This window comes from Centroberyx affinis, unplaced genomic scaffold (genome assembly GCF_046629955.1).
Source record: "Centroberyx affinis isolate AG114_WGS23_722 - 3 ecotype Tasmania unplaced genomic scaffold, CSIRO-AGI_Caff_v1 ptg006508l_1, whole genome shotgun sequence".
Taxonomy (NCBI): Eukaryota; Metazoa; Chordata; class Actinopteri; order Beryciformes; family Berycidae; genus Centroberyx; species Centroberyx affinis.
In genome coordinates, this window is record NW_027283295.1 from 38,591 (window position 1) to 50,542 (window position 11,952).

At 45.6% G+C, this 11,952-nt stretch overlaps 2 protein-coding genes across 2 annotated transcripts; both read right to left on the minus strand.

Moving 5' to 3' along the window:
• LOC139638684 (microtubule-associated protein 1S-like) lies at positions 1–10,110 on the minus strand. Its single transcript, XM_071512749.1, has 11 exons — positions 9,948–10,110; positions 8,854–8,949; positions 7,659–7,749; positions 7,590–7,608; positions 6,737–6,850; positions 5,700–6,225; positions 5,497–5,583; positions 2,846–5,397; positions 2,236–2,407; positions 1,844–2,061; positions 1–766 (listed from the first exon to the last, which is right to left on the minus strand). Exons 1-11 carry the CDS (start codon positions 10,108–10,110, stop codon positions 611–613), a joined length of 4,194 nt encoding a protein of 1,397 aa, XP_071368850.1. The 3' UTR covers positions 1–610.
• Positions 10,111–10,699: 589 nt separating this feature from the next.
• LOC139638693 (cocaine- and amphetamine-regulated transcript protein-like) lies at positions 10,700–11,952 on the minus strand. The gene is made up of 3 exons (XM_071512764.1): positions 11,797–11,952; positions 11,332–11,412; positions 10,700–10,807 (listed from the first exon to the last, which is right to left on the minus strand). Exons 1-3 carry the CDS (start codon positions 11,929–11,931, stop codon positions 10,700–10,702), a joined length of 324 nt encoding a protein of 107 aa, XP_071368865.1. The 5' UTR covers positions 11,932–11,952.

Genomic DNA, 11,952 nt, shown 5'->3' on the forward strand with positions numbered 1-11,952 from the left:
AACATAGTACATTCAATCAGATGTGTCCAACCTTTTGACTGGTAGTGCACAGTATTGAGAAAAAAGCCTACACATAGTGCCTTTAAATCCATGTATACAAAGTATTTTGACTAATCTATGATATCAGCTTTTTTCATTTGGATGTACAAATGGAGCCTGGCAACATGCTTCTCTTGCAGCTGATGTGTTCTCCTCTCCTGTTTTACACAGGGTCATGGGTCATATAATTCATGCAGTATCCCCCCACTGGGATGTGTGTTCTCTGTGGAAAGTTGTGTGTTTAGATAAAAGAGAAATATTGGTTCTTCAGCACAAAGGCAGCCTGCATAAGAGTAATAGAAGAGGAGGGGACGGAGCAGAGGGAGCAGCAGGGTGTCATCTACATAGCATTGCACTTTCAGTCTCTAACCCCATGTTCTTCCAAGAAAGGACCATGTATTTTTATTTACTGCCGCTTTAATCCCTCCTGCTCTGTTTCTAGTTCTCTACTTCCCTCCTTCCTCAGCCCTGACACTTTCTTTGTCTCTCACACACACACACACCTCCCTACTTTCCCTCCTTCAACTCACATTCCCCCCTGTCCTCCCAACTCTACATCACCCAGCCTGTCTCAGAACTCTATCTTGCAGGCGGGGAAGGTTTCGTCCTGCATGGCCACGGTGCTGTTGGAGCCCAGGACGGTGATGCTCAGCTCCCTCTGCCTGTCCAGGGTCTGCTGGTACCACTCCTGCATCGAGGGTGACTCAAAGGTGGGGATCACTGTCACCTAGAGAAACACGGAGAGAAGGAGAGATGAATGCAGAAGGAGAAAGAGAACAGGGAGGGAGAGGGAGAGCAAGGAAATGGGAAGCACCATTATAAAGTGCTATTAAACCAGGGTGATCGCCTTTATATAAACCTGGCTTGGATGTTAGAGGAAAAGCAGGTGTATGAGAGTGGTTATGTCAAGTGGGCACTTCCCAACATAGACGCTTCATTGTCTTAAGCCAGTCATTTTCAGTTGTGTGCCATCATGACCCAAGAGTATGCATGTTTTCATTCCAACCAAGCAGTGCAGCAGCTGATTTCATGGTTTAATTCCCCCTTGTCTTGTTTTAAATGTGCTAGTCAGAAATCACCTGCTGTGGTGTTTGGTTGCAATGAAAACCTATGTACTCCTGGATCACAATGGCACACTGACTTTACTTTCATCTCATAATAACTGCACATAATATGATAACTCATAATATAATGTATTACATTAAATACAATATGCACTGTTATTACATTGTGAGTTGCTACAATAAGGAACTGCACTAGAGTGGAGGAGGTTTGTCTTGTCACCTTGTTTGTGCAGTTGGGTGTGGTGACTTTGACCTTTGCACTTCTTACTGTTGGCTGTATGTAATTTTTACAATCTGACAATTTAAGCTCCTTCTACTGCTGCGCTCATTGTTAGTTGCTCTGGATAAGACAACTTGCTAAAAGCCTGAAATATCATGTAATATAAATGTTATTGTGTGTGAATCTATTTGTTCAATTATGTAAATGAACATACATGTATTATGTACATACAAAGAAATACACATATAAACAGAATAACACAAATAAATGCAAAATATATTGCATACATATGCCTATGAAACAAAATGTATGCATGTGCAAAAAGAAAAAGAAGAAAAAATAAATAAATAACAGTAATAACAACAATGAATCAGAGGTCAGTAAAAAATAACAAGAGAGGCAACAAAATAGTTATCTAAGTATTGGTGGGAGGGGAGGGGTAAATTCAAATAGATGTAAAAAGTAGACAGGGAATACAAAATGAGAGATTGTGTGTGAATCTAATCGTATGCGTCTCTACCTGCATAGGGTCGGGCCAGGATGCCTTGCCGTCTAACAGCGCGTCCAGTGTGTGCCTCATAAGCTCCTCCCTCTCCGGACTGTCCCCGCTGATGATGTAGCAGGAAGAGCGAACGCATCTGAAGAAGTCCACACTGACCGTCGGAGAGGAGGCTCCGGAGGGAATGTAGGCCAAGTCCACATACACACCGACTTCACCAGCTGAACTAGACTTGGAGCCTGTCAGACAAAGGAGAGGAGATTCAGGAACTGACACCAAATGTAAAAGATTTCAGTGAAGGTCTGCACATTTATGTCTACATGGTTAAGATCAAAGTAAAGAAAGGAGAGAAAAGAAAAGAGTAATATACCAAAGAAATCCATTTTATATAGTTTACATTTCACAGCTCATACCTGGGCCGGGTGAAGACTTGGCCGGTGCGGTGCGGGCGCCGGAGGAAAGGGTACGAGTGACAGGGTGATTGTCCCTGGACCCCTTCATGCCTCCACTTTGCCCCCCTGTCCGGCCTTTCCCCGTCTGTGTGGAGCCTCCCACTGAGCCTGATCTCTGGGAGGCCTCGATAACCTGGTAAAGAAAGAGTGAAATCTTACACAGTGTGAACACAAACCTAGACCCTGCAACACTATGCTCCCAAACAGTTTTTATTTAGTTACGTCATAAGGTCTCCTATTAAATAAAAGTTGTTTTGGAGCATAGACTTGTGGATTTTACATTAAATTTCACTCGAGCCAGGAGACAGAGAATTAGGATAACTCAATCCTCAAAAACATAACTAATCTGTAAGAAAAGGTCTGACACAAAAACTCATTATAAGCTTTATTTTCATGCCAGCAATTATCTCTTAACTGTATCTTATCTCACTGAGGAATGCTAAGTGTTGATAGCAGCCACAATAAAGCCATTTTACAAAATGCAGCTTAAGTACAGAGAGAATGAACTCATACACTGTATAACACAGACAAGAAGACTTCCTTTTCTCTAATGGTAATAAGAGGAACTCACCCCTGGCGTTCTTTTCCCTCGCATGCCAGCGGCTTTTGCTCCCTTCCCATGAGCCTCAGAGTCAGACTGAGGAACGGGCATGGAGGCGTCCGGCTGGGGGGGCAGGGGGGGGCTGTCCCTGAGGGGGGCTGGAGGAGGGTCCGGGGGGAGAGACTGACAGGTGGGGTGGTCGTGGAGGGAGTTAGTGGGTTCGCTGCACGACTCGTCCTCATCCGAGTCCAGAGCTCCGTCTGCTGTGGTGGACGGGCAGTCTTCTGTGCAGAGGGGGGCGTTTGATTCGCTGGCAGATGAGTCTCTGGGGTTGTTGTTGTTGTTGCCATGGTGATGTGGACCCAAGGCTCCTCTGGAGGGGTCACTGCCACCTGAATTAGAGTCGGGCGGCTTGAAATGTTTGAACTCGCAGGGCGAAACCAGACACAGGTCCACATCGTGAGCCGGCGACTCAAAATGAAGAGAGTTAGGACCTGGTGGCCGCCCCATCTCCGAACCCTGTCCCACGGTTCTGGGAGGCTTCTTCAGTGGCAAAGACATCCCCACTCTGAAATTGCAGTCCACAAAATGGCCGCCGTTGGAGTGGGAGTGATGGGTACTGTCATCCCCCTCTCTCTGGCTCACAGTGGTTGGGCCCTGCTCAAAGGACATGGACAGGGATTCATCCACTTCTGTGGACTGGGGGGAGCTCACCTCGGCTGGCATGGAGTGTGTGGTGGTGGTGGTAGCGACAGAGGGAGAGGGATCGGACGCCCCTTCTTTAAATGAACCCAGAGAGAGGAAACTTAAGTGCTTCTCTCTGGGGTTTGACGTCGTGTGGCTCTCCGGAGTGCTTTTCGACTCGCTCTGCCTGGAGGACCCAGATGTTTGGGCGGCATCAGCGGTGTCTGAGTGACCTATCTGGGCCTGTAACCTGCTGAGAGTGTCCCTGTTGCACCACACATCATCTGGTGACAGACAGTAGGGCGTGTGGCCGGCGCTGTTGGGCCGTGAGTCGGGGGAGCCGGGCTCTACCGTCTCCTCGTCGGGACTGACAGGAGCCTGGTTCTCCGGAGAGGATCGAGAGGCGGGGCTGCTTTTCAAAGCCCCGTCCAGGAGAGTGTATTCAGTCGGGGTCAAGTCTAGCTGGTCAGCGCGCTCGCTCTTGGGGGTTTTGTTCAAAGGAGATGGAAAGCCTACAACTTTGACGGGCCTTTCTGGTTTGTCAGCAGTTCCAGGCTGGTGAACAGTTGCAGCCTCTGTCAGTAGGTTTACATCAGCTTTCTCTCCACCACTCTCTCCGCCCGTTATCCCCGCTCCCCCTGCAGCTTCCTCCCCTAGTATCTCTGGAGCTTCATTACCTGTCTCTTTGCCTAGACCTCCAAGGCTCTTTTCATTTCCCGACTCACTGCTTTTCTCCTTTCCTTTATCTGCCGTTACCACCTGTGCCTCTTCTCTTTCAGTTTCCTCCCTGAGCCTGAGAAAATCAACCGTCATGTCCTCAGGGGTAGACATTTTGGAGCCACAGGGATTCTCTTGAGACTCTTTCTCAATTTTTGGATTCTGCTGCTCCTTATCAATGCCCTCTGGTTCTTGCTTTTCTGACAAAGACCCTGTGTTGGGGATTGCTGAGTGATTATTTGGCAGTTCTGTGTTCACATGTGCCTTCTTTGCATCTAAATTAGAATCAGTCTTCATCTCCTTTCCTTTGCTTGTTTTCTTCCCCCCTGTTTTAGAGTCATTTTTCGCTTCCTTTTTCAGCTTGGTTTTATTTTCATTCTTTGGTTTGGAAGGGAGAACTTCCTTTTTCGCTTGTTCTTTTCTCTTAGGGCCATTCTCCTCTCTCTTCCCAGTCTTCTCCTCCTTTTTCGCATCCCTCCCTCCACCTTTCTTTGCAGTATTCTTATCCGACAACGGTGCTTTTTGCTTTACACCTGTCTCTTTGATTTTGCTTTTATCAGCATCTCTCTTCCCCTCCTCTCTCATTCCAGCTCCATTCAGCACTTTTCCTTTTTCCTTAACCTGTGCATCCTTTCCCGTCTCTCTAACTCCTCTCTCTTTCCCTAGTCTGGGTGTTGTCTCTTTCCCCACTGACCTGTCGCTGTCCTGGCTGTCTGTTCTCTTGGCCTGTCTGTCTTCCCCCAGCCTCTCCAGGTCCCCAGTGGTCACTGTGGCCTTCTGGAGGAAGGCCAGGCCCCTCAGCTTCTCCAGCCCCTCCAGGACTTTCGCCTGTGGGGTAAGGCCGGGGAACAGCACTCTGACCACCTTCTCCTGGGGGCAGGCTGGGTGCCACACGAGCAGGGCGCACACTGATGCCAGGGCAGTGAGAGGGAGAGTTTGGGATTGGGGCGTTGAGGACATGTCAGGCCAGTTTTGCATGAGTGTCTGGTACTCCTGGCTGGTTTTTCCTGGGTTGAGGATGTACAACTCTAACTGTCCCACCCCCATCTTCTGGAACAGGGTTAGCGGCTCGATGGGAACCCCCCGCGGTCGAAACATTGGCTGTGGACTGATGTCTAGCTTCTTTAACAGCTGTAAGGTTAGAGTCGCCTGGTCTGTGCTCTTCAGCACATTGTCCACATCTGAAAGGAGAAACACCATTGCTTTACTTTTGCATTTATCAAGATTACTTGGTATTATGTCTGTTATTGCTATCACTGATATTACTTCACATCACTCACTTGACTGTTGTTCTGTCTGCAGCCTGCTGGGAGCGTTAAAGAACACAACTCCAAGCTCTGGGGAGATCAGCCTCTTAGACAAGTCATCTGTTGAGACAAAAGAATATAAAGAAATGGAGATAGAAAGACAGAGGGAAAAGTCTCAATCTCATAACATTATTTCCTCATTGCATCATCTTCCTCAGCATCATCATCACTATCACCATCCCGGTTGTTACCTTTGACATCCGAGTCCATCTCCAACTCGGCCACCTTCCTCTCCAAGAAGGTGTTCACCCCGGGGAGGTTCTCCGTCCCGATGTGGGTCAACAGAACCGCATCAACCCGGTCCAGGTGGCGCACCAGCTTCCAGAAACAGGCCTGAAAGTCCGACCCGCCGTCCACCAGCACCGTGAACCCGTTAACGGCAAAGAAGGCACAGTCGCCGCGGCCGGCGGGGAACACGTAGCAGCAGGGGCGGGACAGCTTGAGGAAACCCACCGTACCGGGAGGCGGGAGAAGGTCAAAGGGGGACAGGGAGGAGAGGGAACCAGAGACGAGAGAGGTGAAGTCCCCCAGGGCCTCCATGGCGGGCAGCACCTCGGGGGGATTAATGTGGAGTGTGAAAGGCCCCTGGAAGGGCTGGGGTCCCAGGAGGGTCTTCCTCCACTGGCCGATGTTGGGACAGCTGAGGGTCAGACTGAGCTTGGAGGAGGGGAGCGAGGAGACGGCGTTCTCTTGAACTAGGAACTGAGGAGAGGAAGACAGAGACAGAAATGGATTCTTCAGCATATGGACTACAGTTTTTCTTTGAAATAGGGAAAAATCTTTTGCTTGTACATTTATATTTTATATTATTTGTTTGATGCTCTTAACCAGAATGACTTACAGTGAGTGCAACAGTAAAATAAGCCTTAGCAAGCCTAAGAGTAGATCACTAACATTACAAGCAACCAATTCATATTATTCTGTTACATCACCACGCCGCTGTTATGTTAGGAAAATAATGTGATTGTAATCAATTAACAGGTGATTATAATCAAATGACAGCTACAGCCAATGAGCTGTCTATATTGTAAAGCACCATAGTGGTAGAAAATGCATGTGACATCATGGGAATACTGAATAGTAAGGATTGCAAGGGTCAAAGCATCAGTGCCCTGGCAGCCAATGTAACAAATATACCTGTGTCCCTAGAATTGCGTATTACAGCGCAGTGGGAGGCAAAGAAATAAAGAGCCAGGGAGGAAAATAGTCGCACCTGCTCTTTGAGAATGTGTTTCAGCTGGTGTGGCGAGAACAGTCCTCTGTGAAACAACAGGTCTCCACTTTCCTCCACACTCTGGCCAGCCAAGACCAACAACTTATGAGCCGACTCACTGGACAGCAGACCAAACACCTGAGAGAGAGAGAGAGAGAAAGAGAGAGAGAGAGAGAGAGAGAGAGAGACGTGTGGTCAGGGTAGGCAGTGCCTCACCTAGGCTATTAAATCAATAGTTCCGAAAATAATAGTTTCACAATTTTATCTTCCCATTCATGAGTAAAGAAAAAATAGCAGGAGAGAAAAAAGAAAGATCAAGACAGAAGAGAGAGAAAAAAGACAGGTGGCTATAGCATGCATTATCTCAAAAGTGAGAAAATGAGAACTTGTAGCAGCTTTAGCGAAAGCTAAATAGTATTTTTTTTAATGATATGCAGTGCAGAGTATTGGTAAAATTTGCACAAAATGTGATGTAAAATAGTGCAGTGTTTTGAACTACCAGGGACTATTGTTTTGATAGGAAGGGAATGTGGTGGTCAATGGGAGACTGTGTACAGTTAAAATCCCTCGCATGGCGGTTGCTCACCTGAAATAGTTCCGAACTGGCTACATTAGCTATTAGTGAGTTAATCTTATTTTATTTTATTTTTTAAATATGAATCTACAGAGCATATAATAGAAAACACTAATAGCTTTTGATCACTGAAAGGTCACTTGTCTTACTTTTAATAATACTAGTCACCTACTTTAACTCAACATAGTGTATGCTAAGGAGCTAGCATGGAGCACTGAGGTAAAAAACAAGCTAACAGGGACACATGAATGATTTTCTATGTTCTTATTGTCACTTAACGGCTGGATTGACCAACAAGCTAATCTCCCAAACACTTTCCCTTTAAGGAAGCAGGTTTCCCGGTGTTACTCCCTCACCTCTGAGTGGACCTGTTCCTGAGACGGACTGATCAGCACCTGAGTGTCCAACACTCTGGTGCTGTGGCGCAGACACCTCTGCCCTGAGGAGGCAGAGAGACACAGAGGATAGAGAGAAGCAAGAGAAGCAAACAGAGACGGAGAAAGTCACAGCTGAGGGAGTTAGGAATCATGTTGACAGATCCAACCAGTGAGCGAGAAGGCAGAGGAGAAATAGGAGGGGAACTTTAAGAACTCAAAGAGAGACAGTGAGAAAGCAAACTGAGATGAGGCCAGTGATTGACTCTGAGCAAAAAAAGAGGAAGGAAGAAGAGTGGAACAGCTGAGTCAGAGAGACTGTCTGAGGATGAGGTGCCAAGTTTACTCAGTCTGCAGTGGAAATCCACTCTGAGGGGAACTGGATAAGTGTCTGAGGAGCCCATTATGCAGCCAAACTAGACAATAGTCAGCCAACTAAGAAAAGTCTCTAACTCTTTCTTTCAAAACACAAAAGGAAGCAAAAACAATGGCCATTCCACAGCACTGAATGACTATTTTTTCCAATTATTATGCTTTCTGACATGGCCTTGTGACACTGTGGCATGAATGCGCTGCAGTATGAAACATACTTTGTGATTCAACACACAAGTCACCGCGTTTCTTTCTGCCTCTCTCCTTTTCTCTCCCTCAATCTCTCACAAAATACCAAAGTCCTTCATTTTACCAGCACTAAACTGTCTGCGCTTAAGTTTACTACCAAAAATAACATGCAAAATCCACTACAATAGGACTTACCACATACAGACAGGCTCCCTGGCTGCCATTTTGTGCTCTGTTTTATAGTCAGGGTGCATCAGTCACTGCATGGCTCTGATGTTTTTCTGCCTTTTTACCATTTTCCTGTCCTTGGCTTGGTACACCAAAAGGCAGTAGACACACACACACACACACACACACATATAGAGCGAGAGCTGGCACAGCCTGGTTGCAGGTCTCTATTGTTTACTGTCCAGAGGGCCCACCCATATTTAACAATCCACCGACCGCTCCTCCACTTTCCTTCCTTCCTTCCTTCCTCACTGACCCCAGACAAGCTGACCTAGCAGGTTACCATGAGGACCGGCCGTTCCTTTCTGTACCGAACAGGGTCAAAGAGTTCGGGCAGCCAACGCTCGAACAGACACACTGTTGTTTCACACACAACTTACCTGCACCCTTGAATGAGACCGTGTGATGAGAGAGGAATTCTTGGAGATAGAGGTTCAGGTTACAGGATATCAGGTCCACGTCCCATGACCGTATACCTGGAGACACGAGAGACACGGTCACATGGTGCCACACTCTCACTCTCACTCTCACTCTCTCACTTTCACTCTGACTCTCTCTCTCTGTCTGCGTTTCTTTTACCTCTCCTTTCTTTTAAAGTATAGCACAGTGGTGCAGGTTTTTATTTTAACATTTGGATCACTGTTATCCTAACTGACTAATGTTTCTTTTGATGTTATCACAATCTGACTGTCTCTGTTTTAAGATGGACAAAATAAAGCTGTTTAAGAATTCAGATTCTCTCTCTTTCTCTCTCTCTCTCTCTTTCACTCTCTCTCTCACACACTCTTAATATCTGTCACTCCCTCTCTCTTTCTGTCTTTATTTTGCTCTCACTCCCTCTTGGTATATTTCTGTTTCTCTCTCCCTGTCTATCTATATATCTATGTATCTCTTTCTATCTCTCTCTCTCTCTCTCTCTCTCTCTCACACACACACACACACACACACTGCCTCTCTCATATATCTATAGCCACAGCTACACAGTAAGAGACAGACTCTAATGCATAATCAGCAGGCCATATATTAATATTGACTACCTGTAGTGTCTGTGTAACTATACGCCTGTACATAAATACACAGAGGTTGATGGCCTATCATTCACAAGTGGTGACTGTGTTTACTGTGAATGTCTGTCCTGCAACATTTTCCATTACATCCATTACATAAATAAGCCAAACCCTGAGGCAAACAGCTCAGAGGACAGAGGAGACAAACCACACGCGCCAGACTTGATTTTAATCACATCATGCCCAGAGGAATGGGTGATGCTGCTGATGGTGGTGGAGCATCGCCAGTTGACGCAGCCCTGTCGCTGGGCGGGTGAAATTGCACAAACACTGCTGTGAGGTCAGTTTGGCATCTTCCGCGATAATTCACACGACGAGAACCGGGGGGAACATTCACTGGTCCTGGATCTGAATTTATGATACACACCGAAAGCGCAGAATAACCGAACGAAGCGATGAAAACATACCTCGTTCAATCTCCTTGGTGATCTGCCCCGTCAGGCTCGGGTGTCTGATCCGTCCGATGATGATGAGCAGAGAAAATTTGCGGTCGCAGAAGTCGAGGTTTGTGGCCGCAGCGCGTCTCTGCTCCTCCTGGACCTCCCTCCCCAGCACCCGGCTGGACGCCATGTTGGAAACTTGTACTTGCATAATGATGTCATTGGAAAAGCTGTACAGCGCCTTTTATTATAGAGAGATGACAGCTACAGGAATGCAGCGGAACTGTGCATTAGTCTGTGTGAGGTGGTTGATTTATTGATCCTAGTCATTAGGAAATATCTTTTTTTCCTTCTCTCTTTTTTATGTTGTCATTTGTATGCATGAACTAAATCTAAACCAATGATCAATGGGTCATATTCATTTTTAAAAAATGTAGCCTATTTTAATGTAAATATTGTGAAACATAATACTAGCTACTTGTTTGAGTCTCTCGCTCTCTCTCTCTTTTTCTCTCTCTCTCTCTCTCTCTCTCTCTCTCTCTCACACACACACACACACACACGCACACACACACACACACACACACCCCATGAATTCAAAAATTCCAGTACAAATTTAAAAAAGAAACACGTCCTTTATTAATCACAAATTACACACTTCGTTTTTTTTATTTATGTCAAAAAGAAATTACAGCATCAGCAGCCCTGTCATATAAGGGGAACGTGTTTACTCCTAAACTCTCTCCTGTGTTTTGATGCATCCCCGTTATCTTTTTCTTTCACAAACATTTGAGAACATAAAAGTTACAGGACGTCCCCCGAGGGCAGCCGCACAGTGTGCCGATACGCGCGCCTTTACGCACGGCGCACTGCTCCCCTGCGTCACACTGAAATGATACAAACAACATAAATGTATTAACATGCGGACTTATATTGGTTATATTGTGATAGTAGACTTCAATTCAGAATGCAAAAATCTGTGATCAGATATTGATATCATGAGATGCGAAAAGATCAGTTCTTAAAATCTTTCTTCTTAGACATAATTTGGTTATATTAGGCTACAGGCTAAAAAGCTTAAGGAGTCGGTCCAGCCTGAAACACAAGAATTTACACGCATTGCTATGATCTTGATAAGTTCAATCGACATAAGTTTTTCTCATGGTAAAATTATTTTTTAGTTTCAGTTCAAGCACATTTTAGTAAGCCCTTGGGTTGCTTAGAGAGATCACTAATCCCATTTCAAAAAAATTTCAGACATTCTAAATTTTAACCAAGAATATTCATAAATTGATTTGTTGGTAAAGTAGCCTAACCAACTTGGTTGTCCTGAAAACACATCCATTTTGGAGATATATAAATCAAAGACTTTCTACATTTAAAACAAGCTATTTTATCATTTCTGACTCACCGAAGGAAGCCAGCCAAGCTTTTTCTCTGAAGGCATCTCTTTGCTCCTCAGCTTCTCCAGAACTTCTTGCAAAGCTTCAATCTGCATAGAGGAAAAAAAGATACAAAATAGGAAATTGACAAAAACTAGGCTACATAGTGAATAGTTCGTTTTCAACATGACATACTGTATATCTATTTTGGGGGGGAAATATTACTTGAACTTTATGACTCAATATCTCTGTAGGATATGATGATAACTAAAGACTCGAGTAACGTCTTACCCTTTAAAAGATACTAGAATTTATTGTTTTATTTTTGTGCTACTGCTATCGATCACCAAGAGTAGGTGCCACTTTTTCAAGCGGTGGATATTTTGGATCATTTTGGAATTAAACTACATAAAATATTGTATCAACTTTTCCTACACAGCACCAACAGTGCTGTTCTCACCCATTTCTCACCCATGTCCCCTAAAATCTCTTACCAGATCCTTCTCTTCTTGGGTTTTCATTGGAAAATCCAACGAGCGCGTCTCGAAGGACGAGTTTTCTCCACGAGCGACCCACAGATAGGCGCAGCAGCAGGTGGCGGCGAGGAGAAGAGCCCGGACGCTGACCATGGTGCTGAAAGGGAAACGGGA